Genomic DNA, 26,819 nt, shown 5'->3' with positions numbered 1-26,819 from the left:
CCAGAGCACACATACTGGAAATTCCTTTCATGCCAGACCAAAATCCCAGTAATTTATCATGCCTGCTTCTTTTGACCTGCTTGTTGGTATGTCTGAAAGAGGTCGGGGGTAAAACATGGCAAATTAAAACCAAGCTAAAGACCTAGTTCATGCATTTTCACAGACCCTGTAACCAAAATAAAGCTATCAGGTCTGTGGGAATGCTTCTCTGCAGGTAAATCGATTAACACTTCCATTGTTTAATACCTCCCCTAATTTGAAATGCAGACAGCCCCCATGGTTTAACAACACCTTCCCCACCTCTCCTAATTTGAAATGCAGACAGCCCCCATGATTTAACAACACCTTCCACCTCTCCTAATTTGTCAGTTACCCACTGATATGTATAAAAGGGCTATACCTGCAAGAAAGTGATCAATAAGGGGCTGTTTAAAAGGGGCTCATATAAACATTATATATTTTACAGGTCTTATGTCTGAAATGGGTCAAAAACCCTACACAACCTGACGTTAGTGTGTGTCGAGCCGAGTCTGCCTCTAAAGGGTGGGGCAGTTCAGTGCTTCCTTATTTGGAGAGGGGGGGCTGGTCACATGGGGCCCACGGTAACCTAGCGATAGGGGAGAAAACTGAGAACCTTGAACCGACGGCAGAGCACGAGCCCACAGGGACAGAGAGCGAGAGAGGGAAGGAGGTACAGGGAACAAAAGCAGACAACAGAACAGAGAGAAACAGAACAAGGAGCGAGGGAGAGATAAGTGAGGGACGGGCAGAACACTGATAAGCACATGGTGTGAAAATGCCTACAAACTTCACAGTGGTTCCTGTGAAGGATGCCAGGAAGTCCCGGGAAGAGGAAGAGGAGGAGGACGAAGATGATGTGGATGACAACAATGTCTTCAGAGAGGAAGACGAGGCTGCCACCTTCCCAGGTGAGAGGCGGAAATTCTGGGGCTTTCGTTCTCCACACATCTTACTCACTCTGCCCTGCGAAGGAGATGAGGACATGACTTGTGGGCTGGAGTAGCTGTTGCTAAGTTGCGACTGAGCATGCCTCTGTAGTTTTGTTTTGTCATTAGGTGACTCTCGTTTGGGTTTGGCTGTGTTTTGTCAGATCAGGTGTATAGTGAAGGGACGTGGTAGTGTATTGACAGATCAGGTGTATAGTGAAGGGACGTGGTAGTGTATTGACAGATCAGGTGTATTGACAGATCAGGTGTATTGACAGATCAGGTGTATTGACAGATCAGGTGTATTGACAGATCAGGTGTATTGACAGATCAGGTGTATAGTGAAGGGACATGGTGTATTGTAAGATCAGGTGTATAGTGAAGGGACATGGTGTATTGTAAGATCAGGTGTATTGTCAGATCAGGTATTTGATCACGACGGAGGTGGTTGGTGATGGAAAGGTCCAAGCAGCCCACTTCCTTGACCCTAACAAAGATGATGGCCAGGGCATTATAGGGCTGCAGTTGCTTTGGCTATACATTTTGTGTTAAGCAGCTTTTTCCTCTAGTTTTGTTGGTTTCTCAGGTAATAAAGATGGGAGACAGTAGACAGGGTCATGTTAGAGAAGTGTTTCCACATACTCCCAGGCTTTTTGTTTTGTCCCGACTCTCACACATGCCCCCTCCTCTCTTCCTCCCCCTCTCTTTCTCTCTTTCTGTTACAGTTTTGCTACCACACTTCCTGATCTCATTGCTCCCTTCCCTCAGTCTCTCCACAGTCACACTGTCAGAAATAATTAGCCGTAGCATCCAGAGACATAATGATACATCTTCTCTAATTGAGACGCCAGTGTCTTTCTGTTCCGTTAGCATGCTGCTACACACTACAATACAGCTTACCACTGCAAATCATCATCAATTCTCCCGTGAACCAGAGACAATTCTGAATAACATGCCTTAACAATGGAATGTCATTAGCTGAGTCTTCCCACAAGTCTGTGCTAACAGACTCCACACAGCCCCCCATTGTTGTGCCAAACCGTTGCTGTTATTTTTGTTTTTCCACTGTTTCACAAGGCGAGGGACAAACAGGTTCAACCGTGGCGCGCAATTATGGCCGCCCACTGTGTGAGATTTGACAAGACTGRGAAGAAAAGTGGTGGCTGGTTATATCAGGTCTCTAGCAGGGGTCTATCTGTGTGGCGCAGAGGGTCGGGCAGGGTTTAAAACCCATGCATTGACGTTGTTTACTTGGAGACTGCCAGAAAGAAAGGGAGAGTCGGATAGCGGTCAACGTTATTGGCTTCCTGTTGGTTCTCTGTGGGGAGAGTTGAGATTCCACCTCAGAGTGATCTGTAATGGGTCTGGTTCCTGCTTTGTAGTACTTGTATAATACTGAATAACTCCCCATAATAACAATACTAGACTTTGGTTAGATGAAAAACTTGGGGACATTTGAGACAATCATGACCTCGGGTGCAGCGGTCTAAGGCACTGCATCTCAGTACTAGAGGTGTCACTACAGACACCCTGGTTCGAATCCATGCTGTATCACAACCGGCCGTGATTGTGCACCGCGCTATGGGACTCCCAATTGGCCCAGCGCCGTCCGGGTTTGGCCGGTGTAGGCCGTCATTGTAAATAAGAAATTGTTCTTAAGTGACTTGCCTAGTTAAATAAAGGTTAAATAAATAAAGTTGTTTTGGTGTCTATTGTCTTTACCCCAAGACTTTTTTGTGCTCAACGACCCAGCAGATATTGGAGGGAAGGCAAGCAACTCCTCATGTTTGTCTGTCACTGTCGGTGTTTGTCTGTCTCTGTCGGTGTTTGTCTGTCTCTGTCGGTGTTTGTCTGTCTCTGTCGGGGTTTGTCTGTCTCTGTCGGGGTTTGTCTGTCTCTGTCGGGGTTTGTCTGTCTCTGTCGGGGTTTGTCTGTCTCTGTCGGGGTTTGTCGGTCTCTGTCGGGGTTTGTCGGTCTGTATCTGCAGATCATTTGTCATCTGCCTTCCCTCTGTCTTTAGGAGTATTTAAACCTCAACTGGAACGAAACAAAACCTGACATCTGTGTCAAATTATTCCTGAGCGTAAAAAACAAACATTGAATAACAGGGTAGCAGTAAACCATTTCAGATGTGGCATGCACTCACTCAAAGCATCTCACTCAAAGGTTTACGAAGCTAAAGCCATCGTGCTTTTAGCATATTGCATTAGCCAGCCAAACTAAACAGCCGGGCTAGTTACATTCAACCTTTGTTTGGAAAAGACTTAGCTCTTTCTATAAACAGGTATCTTTTGAAAATAATAAATGGTTGTTGACATTTCAAAAACTGATTTTTAGACAAAACTGTCCTTCCGTGTCCTGTGGTTTAGTACACAACTTAAATTAAATCTGAATTTTGAGCCTAGCTGAATTTAGTGCTTCTCTCTGAATGAGAAGCAGAGTTTTTCTTTATGTTCGTCCAACTGGAATTCACATTGACCAAAAGTCATCTGTGCTGATGGCCTGTTTGCTCAGTGGACTTGGAAAAACAATGCAGGTGGATGAATGTAACGTTAGGTTGCAACTGGTTGATTTTTTTTTACCATGCATGTGTATGGCCTTTGACATGAATAGGCTATAATGGACACAGTTGAAAATTGTGTACCAGACAAACGGTACATAAAGCTAAATCAAGGTGTTCAGTTTGCTGCTGTGTGTCTCTGCAGGCCAGCTGGTCACTGTACCGGGGACGTGACATGTGTTTCCTGTTTTTGTTTTTTCTTCTCTCCAGGTCCGATATTGTTTAAAACCAGGCTGTGTTGCTGTGGTAGTGGCGGTGGCGGCGTTACCTCTACCAGCTCTCATGCTTTTGTAGTTGTGCAGTGGTCGTTACCAGTTAATGAGCAGATGGCATCAAATAGCTCTCTAGATCATACTCAGTATTTCTGTTTCCTCTAGCTCTCTAGATCATACTCAGTATTTCTGTTTCCTCTAGCTCTCATACATACACCGTGTGTCTAAAGTCCAGTGTAGTACACAGTGTATTTTCACTACTCGCACACTCCTTTTTGGCAATGCAAGTGAATTATAGACTGTGAGCAGGCTGAACAATCTAGTGCTTACTATTTGAAACCTGCAGAACCAGTCCAGGAATATTTTTTTTAACGTACCCTTCATTCCTGACATGCCATGACCTGACTGTTGTTATCTTTTGATACTACCAGACGTATTCAGAAGGAATCATAAGATTCAGCTCCATTTATGGATTATTCTAGTTGTAAACCTGGAAAATCTTAACAATACAGTAGTTATCTGATGTACGTTACCATGGTATATCGACTGATTTAAAAGAATGACTTCACGAGCATATTGCAACAACTCATGTGAAGGAAGCAGAACATGGATGTAGGAACTACGATCACTTCTGCTTCCAAATTGACCCTGACCTCCCTGAGTTCAGCATGATTCCTCCATGCTCCTATGCCCTGCAGTGTTGCTCAACGCTTAGTTGTTTTTACTGAACTGTGTACCGAGGTCAGCTTGCTCCAACAGCAGGTCCAAGGTGTATTCTGAGGCAGGTTCCATTGCAGTAGGCCAACTGTGTCTCCACGTCATGCCACGCCCATTGGGAGTCATGGAGCACGATTTGTTTTCTAAACACGCGCGCACATCTCTGGAATTCCGAAGACGGTTCAGCCGAGTTGTTCCTCTGAGCGCCTGTCCTGGACTGAGGATTGTGTAATCTAATGTGTTCATTGGGAATGTTTACAGTTGGAGGGAGAATGGAGGGAGTCACATGTCAAAAGAGTAGCATGGCCTCTTTCACTCCTTTGCCTCAGGGGAAGCGTTTGCACTGCACAGGAAGCCGGTTGTGTGAGCCGGTTGTGAATGAAGAGTCTCTCTGGGAATCTATGTTCTCTGAGTAATGGCAGCCCACCCTCAAGCCTTCGCCCACACACCAGCAGCACTCGTGTTTTCACACTMATTTAATTGACAGGCTCTGTATCACTTGTGTGTTTGTAAAAAGCCTAGTTGGTCAAATAAAAGCGGTTAAACGGATTGGTTGAGAGCCTGGGACGAGTCGGAGCTACATTGACCTCCTCCAATCACACGTCCTGTTTCCAAGTCCTATGAACCCTCCCCACACAGCCCCCCTCTCCTGGGTGCTTGACCCGCAATGTGGCACCACTGATAAGCACCCTGTGTGTTTCCCCCCCCAGCCCTCACATAGGCACAGTATTGCCTAACACAAGTTGGTTTCCATGCTATTTCCTCAGGCAACGGCTCAGTACCAACCTGCCCTGAGGAGAAAATATTCAACAATAGCCTTTGTTTCATGGACAGAGCATCTATATTTGATAACACTTGAACCCTCTGTCATAAGGCCTACATAGAACTGTTATTATGTCATAAGGCCTACATATAATTATTATGTCATAAGGCCCACATAGAGCCTACATAGAATTGTTATTACCATGTCAAAGGCCCCACATATAGCCTACGTAGAAGTGTTTAGTTTAGTTTATTTATTTGCACTTWAAAAAAAAACAAGCACACATAAAAATTTAAAAAGCCATACGTGCACATGAATAAAATCATGGAGGATAACACACATTAAAGTCTGGGACTTATTTCCATTGCGGTCCTCTTGAGACAAGATGGCTAGACAAGATCGAACACAGTATGGCAGTGTTATGTCATATGGCCTGCATAGAACTGTTATTATAAGGCCTACATAGAAGTTATGTCATAAGGCCTACATAGAAGTTATGTCATAAGGCCTACATAGAAGTTATGTCATAAGCCTACATAGAGTTATGTCATAAGGCCTACATTGAAGTTATGTCATAAGGCCTACATAGAAGTTTATGTCATAAGGCCTACATAGAAAGTATATGTCATAAGGCCTGCATAGAACTGTTATCATAAGGCCTGCATAGAACTGTTATCATAAGGCCTGCATAGAACTTATCATAAGGCCTGCATGACATGTTATTCATAGGCTGCATAGAACTGTTATCATAAGGCCTGCATAGAATTGTTATCATAAGGCCTACATAGAAGTTATGTCATAAGGCCTGCATAGAACTGTTATTATAATGCCTACATAGAAACAATAATATGATAATTAGGTCCCTCATGGAATCTAGGCATTACAGCATAATTCAACAATATAAAAACCTGCGTTGATCTTATTAGCGAATCAACTAAATGTAACAAAGTATTTATTTTCCTAAGTTTGTCATAAGACATGAACAGAATGCATCAGTGATTTGTATTTCCTGTGTACTAAGCTGATATATGGAATTGTTTTAAGATGGTCATGCCATGGATAATTTAGCTATTTTATGAGAAAAAAAAATGTAGGACCCCTTTTTAGGTATAAAAATATACATCTATAAAATATTGAATTTGGCCTTTACTACTATAGCCCATAGAAACACATTGAATAAAACATTCATAATTGGCAAGAAGAAGGTCAAAAACTGTATTGTAARGAATAAGGTTGAAGTGTTTGTCCTACAGTGCATTCGGAAAGTATCCCTTTTTCCATATTTGTTATTATTCTAAAATTGATTAAATTGATTTCCCTCATCAATCTATCACTCATCAATACCCCACAATGATAAAGCGAAAACATTTTTTTTTAATGTTACCAAATGTATTAAAAATAGAAAACAGGGATGCCTTATTTACATAAGTATTCAGACCTGTTGCTATGAGACTCGAAATTGAGCTCAGGTGCATCCTGTTTCCATTGATTCTGTAGCTTAGCATCTGCTTCATCTGACCACTCTTTTATTGATCTAGTCGCTGGTGCTTCCTGCTTWAATTTTTGCTTGTAAGCAGGAATCAGGAGGATGGAATTATTGTCAGATTTGCCAAATGGATGGCGAGGGAGAGCTTTGTATGCGTCTCTGTGTGGAGTATAGGTGGTTCAGAGTAGAGGTCGACCGATTTTATGATTTTTCGATGCCGATACCGATTTATTGGAGGACCAAAAAAAGCCTATACCGATTAATGGCATTAAAATGTTTATTTATTTATTTTATTCGTAATAATGGCAATTACAACAATACTGCATGAACACTTTTATTTTAACTTAATATAATACATCAATCAAATCAATTTAGCCTCAAATAAATAATGAAAGCTGTTCAATTTGGTTTAAATAATGCAAAAACAAAGTAAAAGTGCAATATGTGCCATGTAAAAAAGTTTAAGTTCCTTGCTCAGAACATATGAAAGCTGGTGGTTCCTTTTAACATGAATCTTCAATATTCCCAGGTAAGAAGTTTTAGGTTGAGGTTATTATAGGAATTATAGGACTATTTCTCTCGATTACCATTTGTATTTCATATACTATTGGATGTTCTTATAGGCACTATAGTATTGCCAGTGTAACAGTATAGCTTCCGTCCCTCTCCTCGCCCCTACCTGGGCTCGAACCAGGAACACATCGAAAACAGCCACCCTCGAAGCATCGTTACCCATCGCTCCACAAAAGCCGCGGCCCTTGCAGAGCAAGGGGAACAACTACTCCAAGTCTCAGAGCGAGTGACGTTTGAAACGCTATTAGCGCGCACCCCGCTAACTAGCTAGCCATTTCACATCGGTTACACCAGCCTAATCTCGGGAGTTGATAGGCTTGAAGTCATAAACAGCTCAATGCTTGAAGCACAGCGAAGAGCTGCTGGCAAACGCACTAAAGTGCTGTTTGAATTAATGCTTTACGAGCCTGCTGCTGCCTACCACTGCTCAGTCAGACTGCTCTATCAAATATTAAATCATAGACTAAATTATAACATAATAACACACAGAAATACGAGCCTTAGGTCATTAATATGGTCAAATCCGGAAACTATCATTTAGAAAATAAAACGTTTATTCTTTCAGTGAAATACGGAACCGTTCCGTATTTTATCGAACGGGTGGCAWCCATMAGTCTAAATATTCCTGTTACATTGCACAACCTTCAATGTTATGTCATAATTACGTAAAATCCTGGCAAATTTGTTAGCAACGAGCCAGGTGGCCCAAACTGTTGCATATACCCTGACTCTGCGTGCAATGAAYGCAAAAGTAGTGACACAATTTCCCTAGTTTAATATTGCTTGCTAACATGAATTTATTTTAACTAAATATAAAGGTTTAAAAATATATACTTCTGTGTATTGATTTTAGGGAAGACATTGATTTTTATGGTTAGATACATTCGTGCAACGATTGTGCTTTTTTCGCAAATGTGCTTTTGTTAAATCATCCCCCGTTTGGCGAAGTTGGCTTTCTTTGTTAGGAAGAAATAGTCTTCACAGTTCGCAACGAGCCAGGCGGCCCAAACTGCTGCATATACCCTGACTCTGTTGCACACAACGCAAGAGAGGTGACACAATTTCCCTAGTTAAAAGAAATTCATGTTAGCAGGCAATATTAACTAAATATGCAGGTTTAAAAATATATACTTGTGTATTGTTTTTAAGAAAGGCACTTTTTTCGTGAATGCGCTTGTTAAATAACCGTTTGGTGATGTAGGCTATGATTTAATGATAAATTAACAGGCACTGCATCGATTATATGTAACGCAGGACAAGCTAGATAAACTAGTAATATCATCAACCATGTGTAGTTAACTAGTGATTATGTTAAGATTATTTTTTATAAGATAAGTTTAATGCTAGCTAGCACCTTACCTTGGCTCCTTGCTGCACTCGCATAACAGGTAGTCAGCCTGCCACGCAGTCTCCTCGTGGAGTGCAATGTAATCGGCCATGATCGGTGTCCAAAAATGCAGATCACCGATTGTTATGAAAACTTTAAATTGGCCCTAATTAATCGGCCATTCCGATTAATCGGTCGACCTCTAGTTCAGAGTTCTTTTCCCTCTGGTTGCGCATTTAACATGCTGATAGAAATTTGGTAAAAACGGATTTAAGTTTCCCTGCATTAAAGTCCCCGGCTACTAGGAGCGCCACCTCTGGGTGACCATTTTCTTGTTTGCTTATGTGTCACGCACTGACCTTAGAGAGCCGTTTTATTTCTCTATTTGGTTAGGTCAGGGTGTGATTTGKGATGGTCATTCTATGTTGTCTATTTCTTTGTTTTTGGCCGAGTATGGTTCCCAATCAGAGGCAGCTGTCTATCGTTGTCTCTGATTGGGAATCATACTTAGGCAGCCCTTTTTCCCACTTTCTGTTGTGGGATCTTGTCTTTTGTGTTGCAGATTGTTGCACTCCTAGCTTTACGTTCGTTGAGTTGTTTATTGTTTTTTTTGGTGGAACATTTAATTTAATAAAGAAAATGTACGCCTACAACGCTGCACCTTGGTTCATTTATGACAGGGAGTTTGAGGACAGCGAGCGTAACATTATGGCGGAATGCAGCTCATTCAGTGCTATCTTAGTGCCAACCTATGACTGAGGTGGTATGTAAACAGCTATGAAGAATACAGATGAGAACTCTCTAGGTAGATAGTGTGGTCTACAGCTTATCATGAGATACTCTACCTCAGGCGAGCAATGGCTCGAGACTTCCTTAGGTATAGTGCACCAGCTGTTATTTACAAAAATACATAGTCTGCCGCCCCATGTCTTACCAGACGCCGCTGTTCTATCCTGCCGGTACATCGTATAACCAGCCAGCTGTATGTTGATATTGTTGTCGTTCAGCCACAACTCCATGAAGCATCAGATGTTAGTTTTTGATGTCCCGTTGGTAGTTTAATCTTCCCCGTAACTCGTCGATTTTATTGTCCAAAGATTGCATGGTTGCTAGCAGAATTGATCGATCGCCTCCGAATTCTCAGAAGGCAGCCTGCTCTCCGGTCTCTCTTTCTCCGCCCTCTTCACGCAGATCACGGGAGTCGGGGCCTGTTCCCGAGGGAGCCGTATATTCTCCGCCTCGGGCTCGTCAGAGTCGTGAAAGAARAAAAAGGATTCTGCTAGTCCGTGGTGAGAAATCGCAGTCCTGATGTATAGAAGTTATTTTCAGTCATAAGAGACGGTAGCGGCAACATTATGTACAAAATGAGTAAAAAAATAAGTTACTAACAAGGCAGATAAACAAACAAAAAAACACAATCGGTTCGGGGCTCGTAAAACGTCTGCCTTCTGCTCCGGCGCCATCTTAGTACCAGCAAAAACCAAGCCATGAGATTGAAGGAATCGTCCTTCGAGTTCCGAGACAGAATTGTGTTGAGGCACAGATCTGGGGAAACGGTACCAAAACAATTCTGCAGCATTGAAGGTCCCCAAGAACCCAGTGCCCTCCATCATTATTAAATGGAAGAAGTTTGGAATCACCAAGACTTCCTAGAACTGGCCGTCCAGCCAAACTGAACATCTGGGGAGAAGGGCCTTGGTCAGGGAGGTTTTAGAGACCTTTCAGCACCACTTTAAAAAAAAGTCCTGAATAATTATTTATCAAATTAATTATTTACTCTTTAAATCACTTAGTTTTTGAAGAAAGAGGTTACTATTTCACCGCCACATATGAATTCCATAACTACTCAACAAGAAACGTCACCCAAATTTAAGAACAACCAATTCTGAATTACCTACATAGGCCCTATGATCTCACTCCTGCCTGACTTTGCCCAGCTGTCCACGTCATTGTTAAAAAAMAACAATAAAGAAGTACCTACTGTCCATCAGTTCTACATCCCCAGTAGCTTGTCTTTCTGCTTAGATTTATTATCTCTCTTTTGTGTCTAGTTTTTATTTGATATGTTTGTCCACACTGCTTGAACTTATTATAAAATTCATTAATTTGCTCAAGTCAATCAAAATGCATCAGTGATTCGTGTTTTCCTGCAACTTTTTGAAAACCAACACGGGACACACCAATCTGTGTGCTTGGCGGTGCGCTCGTATGTCTATACTGTGTGTAGCCATGATACTAATGATAACATTTAATTGAGAAGGTTAACTACTATTAGCCATCAATCCAGTTTGTTTTGCAAACTCATGAGAACGAAACAACGGTCTCTGGCTGGTGCTCACTTCAACTAAAAGATAATGACACACAAAAATATACATTTCTTAGATTTTTTTCCAGACCTCAAAAGTGGTCTCCTGATGTGATTTTAAGCATTGCTGTGGACTCAGAACWTCTCATGTTGTTGTTTTTCTATTTAATTAAAGTGTGTATGGCTTTAATTGCATTTTTAAATAACGTTGACAGTACAGACCACACACCCTGCCATTATTCTCACCACTAAGTTAGATTGACATTATTGCCATTCTTCTGTAGTTAATTCTCACTAGATAGTTTTGAGTCGGGAAACAAGACAACTTGGAAGTGTTGTAAGGCGTTAGGTAGTAGTTTTGACATCCTTTAGGCCCACTAATATGTTCCACTGAATGTGGATAATGAAACCAAATGAAGAGTAAACAGTATCCAAGTCTTGTTGCCTTAGTTTACCCAGTTTATACACTGCATGACCAAAAGTATGTGGACACCTGCTCGTCGAACGGCTCATTCCAAAATCATGGGCATTAATATGGAGTTTGTCTGCCCTTTWGCYGCTCTAACAGCCTCCACTCTTCTGGGAAGGCTTTGCACTAGATGTTGGAACATTGGTGCGGGGACTTGCTTCCATTCAACCATGAGTATTAGTGAGGTCGGGCACTGATGTTGGGCGATTAGGCCTGGCTCACAGTCGGCGTTCCAATTCATCACGAAAGTGTTCGATGAGGTTAAGGTCAGTGCTCTGTACAGGCCAGTCAAGCTCTTCCACACCAATCTCGACAAACCATTTCTGTATGGACCTCGCGTTGTGCACGGGGGCATTGTCATGCTGAAACAGGAAAGGGTCTTCCCCAAACTGTTGCCACAARTTTGGAAGCACAGAATTGTGTAGAATGTCATTGTATGCTGTAGYGTTAAGATTTCTCTTCACTGGAACTAAGGGGCCTAGCCTGAACCATTAAAAACAGCCCCAGACCAGTATTCCTCATCCACCAAACTTCACAGTTGGCACTATGCATTGGGGCAGGTAGTGTTCTCATGGCATCCGCCAAACCCAGATTCATCCATCGAATTGTAAGATGGTGAAGCGTGATTCATCACTCCAGAGAACGCGTTTCCACTGAGTCCAATGGCGGTGAACTTTACACCACTCCAGCCAATGCTTGGCATTGCGCATGGTGATCTTAGGCTTGTGTGYGGCTGCTCGGCCATGGACACCCATTCTACAGACGAACAGTTATTGTGTTGACGTTGCTTCCAGAGGCAGTTTGGAACTCGGTAGTGAGTGTTGCAACCGAGAACAAGTGATTTTTACGCGCTACCCGTTTCAGCCCTTGGCGATCCTGTTCTGTGAGCTTGTGTGGCCTACCAYTTCCCGGCTGAGCCGTTGTTGCTCGTAGACATTTCCACTTMAGAATTACAGCACTTACAGTTGACCGGGGCAGCTCTAGCAGGGAAAAATTTGACGAACTGACTTATTGGAAAGGTGGCATCCTATGACTGCCACGTTGAAAATCACTGAGCTCTTCAGTACGGGCCATTCTGCTGCCATTGTTTGTCTATGGAGATTGCATGGCTGTGTGCTCGATTCTACACACCTGTCAGCAACGGCTATGGCTGAAAAAGCCGAATCCAGTCATTTGAAGGCGTGTCCACATACTTTTGTATATATAGTGTTTCTCTTAGAGAGGAGCGTCCATTAGAGTCCTGGTACATTAGCTGATTCACACCGTCTGTTGCGTCAGTTATTAAAGTGGTCAGCCTGCAGCTTGTTTTCCTACGTTTATTATTTGGCTGCTAAACATAACCATGGCTTCTGGCATTTATAAATAGGCAACTGGAAAACACCTGGTTCCTACTTGAGCTGATCAATTCCCTGTTCATAGCTTTGGCAACTACGGTTAGGAAGTGGACTTTRTTCTTATTGAGTGGGCAACCGTGGCCAAAAAGTATTGTTTTGTGATAGATGGTGCGATCATACTTTTCCTCGCTATCACGCAAAGGAGGATCTCTAATTAAAAAGTTTGTGTTTGTGAAAATCGTTACTTGTTAACATCTCCAACCTATCTAACAGTGACACCTTCTGGAGAAGCCTGGACTTTCTTCTTCAGTCAAATACTCTTATTACAATCTATTTAGAATGAAGGATGTACTGTAGCAATGTGTCAATTCCTCCCTTAACACTCTGAGTTCATGTTAAATCTATAAGCTATTGAAATAAAAATATGATTTTATCATGTGATGACTGTGACTGTACCAGGGATTTGTTTTTGTATGTTTAAGGAACCTATTCCCGCAAATGCAACATGTCACAGCCGTTTAACTTTTTTTTCTTCACAATTTGTCATTGCTTACTAAGGGCTTGGTTGTGGCATACATTTTTACCGGAGGAGGCGAACAGTAACCTAATCGGTAGCCTATAACCAATACTTTATTAAAATATTACGAGCAGCCAGACGGTCAACAGACATTCCATATTATTTTTGTCCATGCAACTCGTGTGGACTCATTAGGCCTATATGTGCGATGTCCATTGAATGAAAGGTTTTAGTGACTGTGGGGAAGTCTCTTTAGGAACGTCAAGTTATAACAATAGGCTGCTTATCGTTTTTCATTCATCTGTTGGACCTAATTGCCAAAATGCAGTGCATTTTCAAAATGTGAATGCAATGTGTGTAGACAAATATATATTTTCATGTTGAAGCCAATAAAAATTAGATTGGCTACATGTTTGTTATAACTAGGCCTATTGTAGGATTACCATATAATAGTTTTATTAAATATCTTCAATGGCTAGGACAAACATCCATGCCTCCTGCCGAAAAACTCTTAGGTCTACGTGAGCACACATTGCCTTATGTTTATGGAAGGAGATATGAGATTTATGATACCGTGCTTCTGATCCAATACTATTTAAAAATGTTGTTTAAAAAAAAAAAAAAAAAAAATTTGATTAAACAACAAACTTGTTAGAAATAATCACCGTCCGTGAGTTTAGAATGTGTGTTTCTGGCCTCGAATGCAATGCAATTTCATCTGCTATTTCTGGAGAAGGGCAACTATGATCTGTAAGATGGTTCCATGATGTTTATAAAATATTACATTTGGAAGCTGTATAACCATAGAGATCATATTCAATTAATATGAGTATAATGGAGAGTGGACAGTCACCATTTCTTTTTATATTGGGTCTTTGTCCAGTTCCTGTGGAAAGTTTGGATGTGCGTAAAACCCGTCGTAGTCTAAATGGCCTGTAACTGTATTTAGACATTGCATTTTTTATTTTGTTTGTTTAGCCTATTTTAAACAAGTTGTTTCATTTTTATTCTGAAATTATTTGAATTATACCGTGTCTTTTTTAGGCCTTATCAATAGCCTAGTGAATTTAATCTTGCTTATTGACTACGTTCGGCATGTCCATGTCCCGACTGTAATTTACAGTAGGCCTAGTCCCTATATCAGTGGTGAATGCTATAGTTTAGCAGGCTATTTAACGAACTAGGCTTCAACGGACTAAGATTCGAATTGGAGTTGATGACAACATAATACATAAAAGACCACAAATACGCAACTTGAAGCAACCACATATTTAGCAATGGAGCATATTCTGATTGGCCAGTGAGGCCTTGACACACCTTCAACTTGTTTATTCATCAAAACCCAGTCCTTCCGTGCCACTGCCAGCTACTGCGCCCACAATTCTGGATGTGAAAATAGCAAAAATATTTCTGACACACCTGAACCTTTAGCACTACCGCCAGCCCTTAGATTTAGCATTGCGTTATGTTTGTTAACAGAGCCTTAAAGGTCAGTTGAGGTTGCAGGCATTCAGTTCTGTCTTATTTTTTCCTAGTCAGCCATGACTTAAAAATAATGTTGGTAAAGTTGGACCATTTTATTGATTTATTACTTTATTGCTGTGAATGTGTGTGAGATTTGTAAGTACAGTTTGTGACAAAAGATAACATCTCTTGTGATATTAATAATACAGTATTTTTAATTTAACAAATGAAAATAAAATCCTGCAATGTTCTGTACAATGTGTTCCACGGTAGCATTTTTTTCACAACAGAACGCCACAAAAAAAAGTGAATCAAAGCCAAGTCAGTACATGAGTACTTCTCTAAGAGGAAACTATAGCAACAGTGTGGGCCAGAATTACCTACAGTGCAAGCTTGTAGCGTTATACCTAATAAGACTCGAGGCTGTAATCGCTGCCAAAGGTGCTTCAACAAAGTACTGAGTAAAGGGTCTGAATACTTATGTAAATGTCATATTTCAGCTTTTTATAATTTTGCTAACATTTCWAAAAATGTGTTTTTGCCTTGTAATTATGTGGTATTGTGTGTAGGTTAATGAGGAAAAATAAATGTTGAATCCATTTTAGAATAAGGCTGTAAATGTGGAAAAGGTGAAGGGGTCTGAATTCTTTCCAAATGCACCGTATGTGAGCAGAGAAGAGAGGACCATTAGGCCAAACAAACCAATAGACATTCTCCTCTTTGCCAGAATTGGGGCTGATCAGAAAAGGAGTGCTTTCTATTCTACCTGACTTGTGATGATTGGTACTGTCTGTTGAAAGTGTTCTGGTTAAATGAATATCTCTCTCTGACAGAGAGGTACGAAAACAGACGGACTAATAAAACTGCCTTGAGACAATTCCTACTGCCTAGGATCCATTCAGGTGCATCACCATGTTAACATTACGAACAAGAGTTGTGGGATGATGCAGTAGCCTATGTAGCTAGTTTATAGTAGAAGCTGCTGTTTCTCTCTCTCTCTCTCTCTCACACACACACTCACACACACACACACACACACACACACACACAAGCTTCCCCATCCACCCTGTTACGTAATGGACAACGATGATGTTTACGTGAAGGTCTTAAAAGCTTATGGCTACACAGACTACAACAAACCTGATTGAGCCTCAGTGAGCCTAGCTCCCATCCCCTCTAGTCACCGTAGACCTGACTGAGCCTCAGTGAGCCTAGCTTCCCATCCCCTCTAGTCACGTAGACCTGACTGAGCCTCAGTGAGCCTAGCTCCCATCCCTCTAGTCACAGTAGACCTGACTGAGCCTCAGTGACCTAGCTCCCATCCCCTCTATTACCGTAGATCTGACTGAGCCTCATTGAGTCTTGTTCCCATCCTCTCTAGTCACCATAGACCTGACTGAGCCTCAGTGAGCCTAGCTCCCATCCCCTCTAGTCACAGTAGACCTGACTGAGCCTCAGTGAGCCTAGCTCCCATCCCCTCTAGTCACTGTAGACCTGACTGAGCCTCAGTGAGCCTAGCTCCCATCCCCTCTAGTCACTGTAGACCTGTCTGAGCCTCATTGAGTCTTGTTCCCATCCTCTCTAGTCACCATAGTATCCGTTTAGAGACTGGACTGTATCCCTCTTTAGACTCTCGTAGGACTTGGCTTTACATTTTAGTCAGAATGCAGCACAACCTATGCTTAAGGCTGGCAATCAAACTCTCCTCAGCTTTGCTCCAATGACAAAATGTAGCTAGTTTATCAAAGGCCACTTTTAGAGGGGACATTTGGGGCTGCAGGCAGCCTAGKGGTTAGAGTGTAGAGGCGGTAGGTAGTCTAGTGGTTAGATTGTCGAGGCGGTAGGTAGCCTAGTGGTTAGAGCGTTGGGCCAGTAACCGAAAGGTTGCAAGATCGAATCACCGAGCTGACAAGGTAACAATCTGTCGTTCTGCCCCTGAACAAGGCAATTAACCCACTGTTCCCAGGCCTTCATTGTAAATAAGAATTTGTTCTTAACTGACTTGCCTAGTTAAATAAATACACATTTATAGGCCTGACCCCATTTTAGTTGACTGGTCGATTGTTTGGTCGATAGGCTGTTGATTTCTTTAGTCGTGCAGTCAGTTTTTTTATGGTGCACAAGACACCTGTCTGATTCTCACCTGTCTCAATGGTCTAATCCATTACAGAGGCCACAGGATGGTACAGTCCATCACTCTAAGACATGTGATACTGAAATTGTATATGGTTATTGTCACGAGAATTTTCAATCCCAGTGATAATAACTAACTAATCAATAAGCTTTGACCAATCCCCGAGGTTTGTAAGACCCTGAGTTTAATAATAATTAGGCAAAGACTCAGCTTATGCAAAAGGTTCGCACAGTTTATTCACGAGAACGTTCTGAAGTCCACAATACAAAGACATCCATTTTATAACTCGCTCCCTACTTACGCACATACCTCCACACAAACAGTAGATAGCCTACACACATACATACACACGAACAGTAGGTGGGTTGTATCCTTCCCCATGGTTCTCAACACTGTTTTATCACTACCAAGCTAGCAGTTCCATTCCCCCGAGATTAGAGGAACGTTGAAAGGACTCCCTGTCCTATCGTAAGTTTCTCAGAGTTCTAGCCAGGTCAGACCATACACAGTTTAATTGTTCTCGATATCTTCTTAGTCACACACACACACACACACACATTTCTATTCGTCTCGACCAAACCTTATTAGACTGAAGTTTTCTAATTCATTATACATGTTACAGAATCGAATGATTTACTAATAGTTACGTTTGTCTAATTATTCATTATATCTGTTACATAATGTCATCATTACGTTTCAGGGTGGAATTGTTTAGTCATTACCTTTTTTAAGCATATACATTCCCTTATCAGTTATATTATGTAAAAATCAGGGTGCAACACTAATAAATATAATATTTTATAACAAATGTGCTTTCTCCTGCGTTGGAGACGGTCGCTGTCCGCGGTTCTGAAACATAAGTGTGCTGAAGAATTGGCACCTTTCCCCATGCTGCTATGTGCATAATAGCAAAGTTAACCAGCATATTGGGATTACATTTATTTTACCTTTATTTAACTAGGCAAGTCAGTTAAGAACACATTCTTATTAACAATGACAGCCTAGAAACAGTGGGTTAACTGCCTTGKACAAGGGCAGACAAAGACAGATTCTTACGTTGTCAGCTCGGGGATTCGATCTTGCAACCTTTCGGTTACAAATCCAATGCTCTAACCACTAGGCTACCTGCCACCTCTACTTTCTAACCAGTAGGCTACCTGCCACCTCTACTTTCTAACCAGTAGGCTACCTGCCACCTCTACGCTCTAACCACTAGGCTACCTGCCACCTCTATATTCTAACCACTAGGCTACCTGCCACCTCTACATTCTAACCACTAGGCTACCTGCCACCTCTACAGCGTCTAATATGTCCTATAGGCTACCTGCCGCCCCTACACTCTAACCACTAGGCTACCTGCCGCCCCTACACTCTAACCACTAGGCTACCTGCCGCCCCTACACTCTAACCACTAGGCTACATGTTTCACGTGAAGATAGCAAAAGGTTGAGAGAACAGGGAATGTTTTCACTAAACAACATTTCGGTAACAGAAATTTTCAGTCAGAAACAATTTGAGAAACTAAACGGTTAAAATGATGTCGCAGCTTCAACGCGGACAGCGCAATAAACACTTCCTGTGCTGTGGAGCCTTTTCGCTGCAGTAGGGGTGAGAGCGAGACAACGTGCGACAGTCACACAGGCATCATTGTTTTTTACACAGCGTTACCATCGGGCTCTTTCCTGAGTCATTTGTGTGTCTTAATTATTTWATTAAATAGTGTGCTTTTTAAAGCATCAGACAAGCTCAGTGCATACACTACCGGTCAAAAGTTTTACAACACCTACTCATTCAAGGGTTTTTATTTTATTTTTACTATTTTCTGCATTGTAGAATAATAGTGAAGACATCAAAACTATGAGTAGGTGTTCTAAAACTTTTGACCGGTAGTGTATGTAGTTGATTTTATTCAAAAATACGTTTCAAAATTTAGACAAATTGATTTTCGGCATTTTTTTTTTTTTTTTGTCCGGACAGCCCTAGGACATTAAAATGCAGTAATTTCTATTCCAGTGATTGGATGGCATTGGCAATACGGGGTTGTAGTACTAGTGTTAGTCTCTGACCAGCGACCATCATAGGCCATTGAGTTCTGCGGTGTGTTTTATAAAAAGGGCAGGATTTGGATAATCTGGTTAAGTGATTTACTGTCTAGTTCACATGGTCTTAGGGAGACAATATATCTCACTGGTCCCCCTTCAAAGCCAATTCTTCCTTTGGCCACGTTTCCTTCCAGTTCTCTGCTGCCAATGACTGGAACGAACTGCAAAAATCACTAAAGCTGGAGACTCTTACCTTCCTCACTAGCTGTAAGCACCAGCTGTCAGAGCAGCTCACAGATCACTGCACCTGTACATAGCCCATCTGTAAATAGCCCATCCAATCTACCTCATCCCCATACTGTATTTATTTATTTATCCTGCTCCTTTGCACCCCAGTATTTCTACTTGCACATTCATCTTCTGCACATTCTACCATTCCAGTGTTTAATTGCTATATTGTAATTACTTCACCACCATGGCCTATTTATTGCCTTAACTCCCTTATCTTACCTCATTTGCACATGGTGTATATAGACTTTTCTACTGTATTATTGACTGTATGTTTGTTTTATTCCATGTGTAACTCTGTGTTGTTGTATGTGTCGAACTGCTTTGCTTTATCTTGGCCAGGTCGCAGTTGCAAATGAGAACTTGTTCTCAACTAGCCTACCTGGTTAAATAAAGGTWAAATWAATTAATGGGCAGTGGACATGGGCATTTCCAGTCACCATGCTTTCTCTCTCTATACCTGGATATAGGTGCAAAGCTTGGCAAGTCGGTCCACCATGTTGGCACCATGTTGGCATCGCAGCACCCATTTTGATTCTAAATCTTAAACCAGATTTGTCAAAACACTTTCTAGGAGCTCTGGGCTCTCACATCACACACATTGACTGCCATTGTGCTTGTCAGATGAAAAAGACCGTAGGGAGTGAACGTTATTTATAATTACGGTTACATGGAGAAAATCGGACCTCTGAAAAGAAAATGGATGGCACTCCTTTCAGTAAAATATATTTCACCTAAACCCACCCCTGAACGCTTTAAATAAAACAAGTGACCCTCCCCTACACCCAAGCTGATCATTTCAACATAAGATGGATAGCAGAGAACATGCCAACAGTTTACCGTCTTGGACAGACCTGAAACCCTAAGGCAGTTTTTAGAAACGTCTTCGTCCTGTAAGCGTTGCTACGCAGAAATTCTGATAGCGCACAGGGCTGCAGGTCACACGGTTGTGGGTTCACAGACCTCCGTGGACAACAGTACGGGTTGAAAGATCTCCTTCATAGTAAAAGCGTTGCATGAATCTATCATTGTATTTCAGCAGAATCTTTTATTATTTTTTATACCACTCAAATGACCGAAATGTACAGGCTAAGAATGGACAGAGAGAGGTCTATGTGTTCATCTTATCATATTTATCCATCGCCAAATCACTGTGTCTTGTTTGCAACGAAACTGTCCCTGTTTGAAAATAATAAAATCTCAGACGTCATTAGGAATCTGAGCGTGGTACTTTTAAAATGTAGATCTGCTTTTCCACCCCAGGGAGAGTAGCCCTACCGACACAGAAAAATGTAAGCTTTACCCATGCAGAGCAAGGGGAATAACTACTCCAAGTCTCAGAGCGAGTAACTGCTGGCTATTCTTCTTCTGTGGCTTAACTCAACACAAAAGCTGCCTGGTGTTTAAACATCGTCTTTTGTACAGAAAGTGAATAGCTTAATCAATTGATAGTAACAGAATTAGATTACTTCCTAAGCAAAGTCAAATATTTGTCGTCTCAGCTACAGAAGGTTGTAGCTCAGCCTCTGAATGTCAAAGAAATTAAACTGATATCCCATAATGCATCGGAGTCACGTCTTTCCTGGTTTTTTTACACCTTGTTTCTAGCATAGAGCATCGTGGTCCAAAGTGCCATTATAAATCACTTTATACAGTGCCTTCAGAAAGTATTCACACCCCTTGTCATTTTTCCTATTTTGTTTTTACAGCCTGAATTTAAAATGGATTACATTGACATTTTTTGTCTCTAGCCTACACACAATACCCCATAATGTCTAAGTGAAAATATGTACTTTTTTTTGTTGTGCAAATTAATAAAAATAAATTAAACTGAAATGGCTTGTCAGTAAGTATTCAATCACAACGACTAGGGAGGTTTTCCAATGCCTGGCAAAGGAGGGCACATATATAGATGATTAAGACAAAAAGCAGACATTGAATATCCTTTTTTGATCATGGTGAAGTTATTCATTACACTTTGGATGGTGTATCAATACACCCAATCACTACAAAGATACAGGCGTTGCTGGAGAGGAAGGAAACCGCTCAAGGATTTCACCATGAGGCCAATGGTGACTTTAAAACAGTTTGAGTTTAATGGCTGTGATTGGAGAAAACTGAGGATGGATCAACAACATTGTAGTTACTCCACAATATCAACCAATTTGACAGCGTGAAAAGAAGGAAGCACGTACAGAATAAAACATACTCCAAAACATGCATCCTGTTTGCAACAAGGCACTGAAGTCATTCCTGCAAAAAATGTGGCAAAGCAATTCAGTGTTTGTACTGAATACAAAGTGTTATGTTTGGGGCAAATCCAATACAACACATTAGTGAGTACCACTAGTCATCCCTTACTATACTCCAAACATCCAACTTCAACTGAAAGACAGAAGACAAACTCATAATGTTCTCAAATCCAATAGCCCATTCTGTTAACTCACATTATTCTTGCAATACAGATGTAGGATCTTAATTTGATCACCCCGTTGTTGCATCCATTTAGGACAGAATGTGTTTTGAGGATGCGAGCGTCTGAAACTGCACTGTATTGTACAGTCTGCAGTGTATGTGTGTGTTGTAAATCCTTTGTGTTTCCTCTGAAGTAGAGTTACATTCGCTCTGTTCAGAGGTTTGGGATGTAATGGAGCGTTGGATGCTCACAGGTAGAGGATCAGCTGTACATCTCTCTCCTACTTGTCTCTCCCTCTCCTTCTACCACAGACTTGTCTCTCCTTTTTACTTGTCTCTCTCACTCATCCTCTAACTTTCTCCCGCCCTCTCTCACTGCTCCTCCCCCCTGAGAGAGAATAGAGAGAGATAGAGAGCAAGAGATTAGGTGATGATTGGGGGGGCTGTGATGCGTGGCTGCTGCCATYTTCGTCGGTCAGTGTCTCACTCACACACACAGCGAGTTGATCCTCGCTCGGGCGACATTGCGTCTACCGTAGCCACACAACGCTGGCAGCTCCCGGCCTCTCCTCCTTGACCTCTGCACTTGGGACCTCCCTAACAGCAGCAGCACTACAGGGACGTCTCCCTCCTCAAACCCCCTCCCCCGCCTCAGCCCCTCTTCACTCTAGCATGGAGAAAGGAGAAGGCTCGCTGTCGCGACGGAGGGGTAAGTGCCTGACGACTCTCACCTGGGGGTTTGTTTTTAAACCCCCTAGAGTCTTCTATCTCTCTACCCTGGGCTTTCTTAGTCAGAGCCAGGCTGCTACCTCGTTATCCTGCACAGTAAAGGCTTCTAAACTAATATAATATATATAATATTTAGCAGTCGCTTTTATCCAAAGCGACTTAGTCATGTGTGCATACATTTAACGTATGGGTGATCCCGGGAATCGAACCCACAAACACACTACCCTGGCGTTTCAAGCTCCATGCTCAAACCACCGGCGCTACAAAGGACATTTCTAAAAACACAATTCCATTGTGACGTTGACTTTTTCCAAATGTTGTTGTGTTACAGCCTAAATTTTAAATGAATTAAATAAAGATTTTCGTGTCACTGATCTATACACAATACCCCATAATGTCACAGTGGAAATATGTTTTTAGAAATGTTTACAAAATGAATTAAAAATGAAAAGCCGAAATGTCTTGAGTCAATAGGTATTCAATCCTTTTGTTATGGTAAGGAGCCTAAATAAATTCTGCAGTAAAAATGTCCTTAACAAGTCACATAGGTTGCATGGACTCACTCTGTGTGCAATAATAGTGTTTAACATGATTTTTAAATGACTACGCCATCTCTGTATCCCTCGTTGACGTTGACAAAAGATGACAATTAATCCAACTTTGTAACACAACATTTGGAAAAAGTGAAGGGGTGGGAATATTTTCTGAAGGCACTGTAAAAGTAAGTTGTGATATATCAGAAATTGTGTACTAAAATAATGATGCTGTTTAGGTTTGTGTACATTTATCTATAGTAGAAGTGAAGGTGGTAGGAGGTTAGTGTGCGTTTTATTTATTATAGTCTTGTTCCGTCTTTCCAAATTTGGTATTTTAAGTGGATTTCTGTACTTGGGATGATTTTTGCTGTCTGTATTGGGCTTGAGTTGTAGTAAGGTGAGCTAAAGGGATTGAATGAAGTACTTTCTGACTCCCACTCTGTTTGTCTCGTACCGTGAGCTGGTCAGGCTGACTAACGTTGGGAGTGCTAGGCAGCTTAATGTGCACAGCTGCCACCGAGGGGAGCTTAGTGGTTATAAATACTGTGTGTGACCATTTATTACCATAGAGACTGAGATGCTTGGCTTCCCCATTAGGGCACAACTAGCTGATGTGCTGTCACACATACTTTAGGGTTGCAAAATTCCAGGAATTTTCAATAATTCCCTGGTTTTCCTGAAATCCTGGTTGGAGGATTCCCGGTATCAGGAGGGAAGGAGCAGGGAATCCGGAATCTTCCAACCAGGATTTCTGGAAAATGTCACATCCTCTCTGTCTCTCAGGCTATTGTCTTCTCATGCGTGCCTGCTAGAGGTCAGGTTCAGAACTGCCTTCCTCTACCGCGTTACCCTCCCCCTTCAATCACACTCATCTACAGATGTCGGATCAATTAATTTGACCAGTTTGTCACAACATGAAAATGATCCTGCAGCAGCAGGAAATATTAATTGTTTGTGTGGATTATAATGAGTGAAAACGCCTGTGCGAAAGAGTTGATTCTGATTCTGCTTTGTTGGCATATACACTCAGTACACAAAACATGAAGAACTCTTTCCATGACATAGACTGACCAGGTTTAAGCTATGATCCCTTGTTGATGTCACTTGTTAAATCCACTTCAATCAGTGTAGATGAAGGGGGAGGAGATGGGTTAAAGGAGGATTTTTAAGCCTTGAGGCATGGATTGTGTATGTGTGCCATTCAAAGGGTGAATGGGCAAGACAAAACATTTAAATGCCTTTGAATGGGGTATGGTAGTAGGTGCCAGGCGCACCAGTTTGTCAAGAACTGAAACGATGCTGGGTTTTTCACGCTCAACAGTTTCCTGTGTGTATTAAGAATTGTCCACCACCCAAAGGACATCCAGCCAACTTGACACAACTATGGGAAGCATTGGAGTCAACATGGGCCAGCATCCCTGTGGAACGCTTTCGACACCTTGTAGAGTCCATGCCCCCGAGGAATTGAGGCTGATCTGAGGGCAACACAACTTAATATTAGACAGGTGATTAGGTAGTAGTAGGTCCTAATGTTTGGTGTACCCGGTGTATCTGGACAGGTTTCTCTTTAATCCTCCAATGAGGAGACTACAGTGGCTTCCAGGAAGTAATGTTTTATGAATAGGTGTCTCCTGTTAGAGAGAACTTTGGTTTGATCTACAACCATTTACCGCAGCAAATGATCTTGTGGATATATTATTTTTCCTGATTGGTCTCTAGAAGAGTCATCTCTGTGGTTGTACTTCCTGTTGGCTCCTCATTGGCTACTCAGAGCCTCCAATTCATAAAAATTTGAGGGTTATTTTTTTGTACAGCATTGCTTCAAACAAACGCACATTACTACACATTTACTATTGGGTAAATTGAGCTTAATTATGGCCTCTCTTTTGTTGTTGTGCTGTTTACAGTAGACTTTGGTGTTACCATTCTTCAGAATAGGTCATTGGTTAGGGTTTAGACATCCTTCAGCAATGGCACAACAGAAAGAGCAACGTGACAATGAGTCAACCCAAGAAACAGCCTGTTATTTCCAGAACCTGGTCCTTCAGGTCTGGCACTCGGATCGTTGTTCCGAAAGAGAATGTGTTCTTAGCAAACCTGGTTGAATAAAGGCAATGCTTCATATTGGGAGTCTGATGCCAAAACTTTTGGTGAAAGTTGTGGGGACTTTAGCTGAATGGCCATGGCAGCCACTGCTATATTGCTGGATGTCATTAGCCAAGTACAACTTCTCTGGTTGGATGGACTGGGATTGTGTGTCTGCCTGTGTGCATCATTGAGAGCATCTTGACTGGCTACTTCACCACTTGGTATGGCAACTGCGTGACATTTGACCGCAAGGCGTTACAAAGGGTAGTGCGGACCCAGTACATCACTGGGGCCGAGCTCCCTGCCATCCAGGACCTCTATACCAGGCGATGTCAGAGGAAGAACCACATTTTTTCCCAAAGACTCCAGTCATAGTCTGTTCTCTCTGCTGTCGGCAAGCGGTACCGATGCGTCGAGTCTGGAACCAACATGACCCTGAACAGCTTCTAACCATAAGACTGCTAAGTAGTTCGTCCGGGTAGGAATTGGTTAACTATTTAACTGTATGCATTAACCCTTTTTTGCCCTAACTTTTTTGACTCATCACATACGCTGCTGGTACTGTTTATTATCTATCCTGTTGCCTAGTCACTTTGTCCTTACCTATACTGTGCATTTGGGAAGTATTCAAACTTTTTCCACATTTTGTTATGTTACAGATAAAGTTTTCTTCCTCTCATCAAACTACACACAATACCCCAAAATGACAAAGCAAAAATAGTTTTTTTATTTTTTACTCTGTACTTTGTTGAAGAAACTTTGGCAGTGATTACATCCTCGAGTCTTCTTGGGTATGACGCTACAAGCTTGGCACACCTGTATTTGGGGAGTTTCTCCCATTCTTCTCTGCAGATCCTCTCAAGCTCTGTCAGGTTGGATGGGGAGCGTCGCTGCACAGCTGTTTTCAGGACTCTCCAGAGATGTTCGATCAGGTTCAAGTCCGGGCTCTGGCTGGGCCACTCAAGGACATTCAGAGACTTGTTCCACAGCCAAACCAGCGTTGTTTTGGCTGTGTGCTTAGGGTCGTTGTCCTGTTGGAACATGAACCTTCGCCCCAGTCTGAGGTCCTGAGCGCTCTGGACCAGGTTTTCATCAAGGATCTCTCTATATTTTGCTCTGTTCATCTTTCTCTCGTTCCTGACTAGTCTCCCAGTCCCTGCCTCTGAAAAGTATCCCCACAGAATGATGCTGCCACCACCATGCTTCACAATAGGGATGGTGCCTGGTTTCCTCCAGACGTGATGCTTGGCATTCAGGCTAATGAGATCAATCTTGGTTTCATCAGACCAGAGAATCTTTTATCTCATGGTCTGAGATTCTTTAGGTGCCTTTTGGCAAACTCTAGGTGGTCTGTCATGTGACTTTTACTGAGGAGTGGCTTCCGTCTGGCTACTTTACCATACAGGCCTTTTTGGTGGATTGCTGCAGAAATGGTTGTCCTTCAGGAAGATTCTCCAATCTCCACAGAGGAACTCTGGAGCTCTGTCAGAGTGACCATCGAGTTCTTGGTCACCTCCCTGACCAAGGCCCTTCTCCCCTGATTGCTCAGTTTGGCAGAGCGGACAGCTATAGGAAGAGTCTTGGTGGTTCCAAACTTCTTCGATTTAAGAATGATGGAGGCCACTGTGTTCTTGGGGACCTTCAATGCTGCAGAAATGTTTTAGTACCATTCCCCAGATCTGTGCCTCAACACAATCCTGTCTCAGAGCTCTACGGACAATTCCTTCGACCTCATGTCTTGGTTTTTGAGCTAACTGTGGGACCTTATATAGACAGGTGTGTGCCTTTCCAAATCATGTCCAATCAATTGAATATACCACAGCTGGACTCCAATCAAGTTGCAGAAACATCTCATGGATGATCAATGGAAACAGGATGCACCTGAGCTCAATTTCGAGTCTCATAGCAAAGGA

The 26,819-nt window shown here is 42.1% G+C and overlaps 1 protein-coding gene across 1 annotated transcript in view; it reads left to right on the top strand.

Moving 5' to 3' along the window:
* Window positions 1-626: 626 nt before the first annotated feature.
* LOC111972975 (solute carrier family 12 member 7) overlaps window positions 627-26,819 on the top strand; it is a 53,627-nt gene continuing 27,434 nt past the window's right edge. Inside the window, 1 exon segment of the mRNA XM_070446593.1 lies at window positions 627-929. Within this exon segment, the coding sequence (XP_070302694.1) occupies window positions 797-929 (133 nt within the window). The 5' untranslated portion in view covers window positions 627-796.

Source organism: Salvelinus sp. IW2-2015, linkage group LG14, assembly GCF_002910315.2.
Source record: "Salvelinus sp. IW2-2015 linkage group LG14, ASM291031v2, whole genome shotgun sequence".
Lineage (NCBI taxonomy): Eukaryota > Metazoa > Chordata > Actinopteri > Salmoniformes > Salmonidae > Salvelinus > Salvelinus sp. IW2-2015.
The sequence above is the reverse complement of the archived record's forward strand: the minus strand, read 5'-3'. Positions and strand labels throughout refer to the sequence as shown.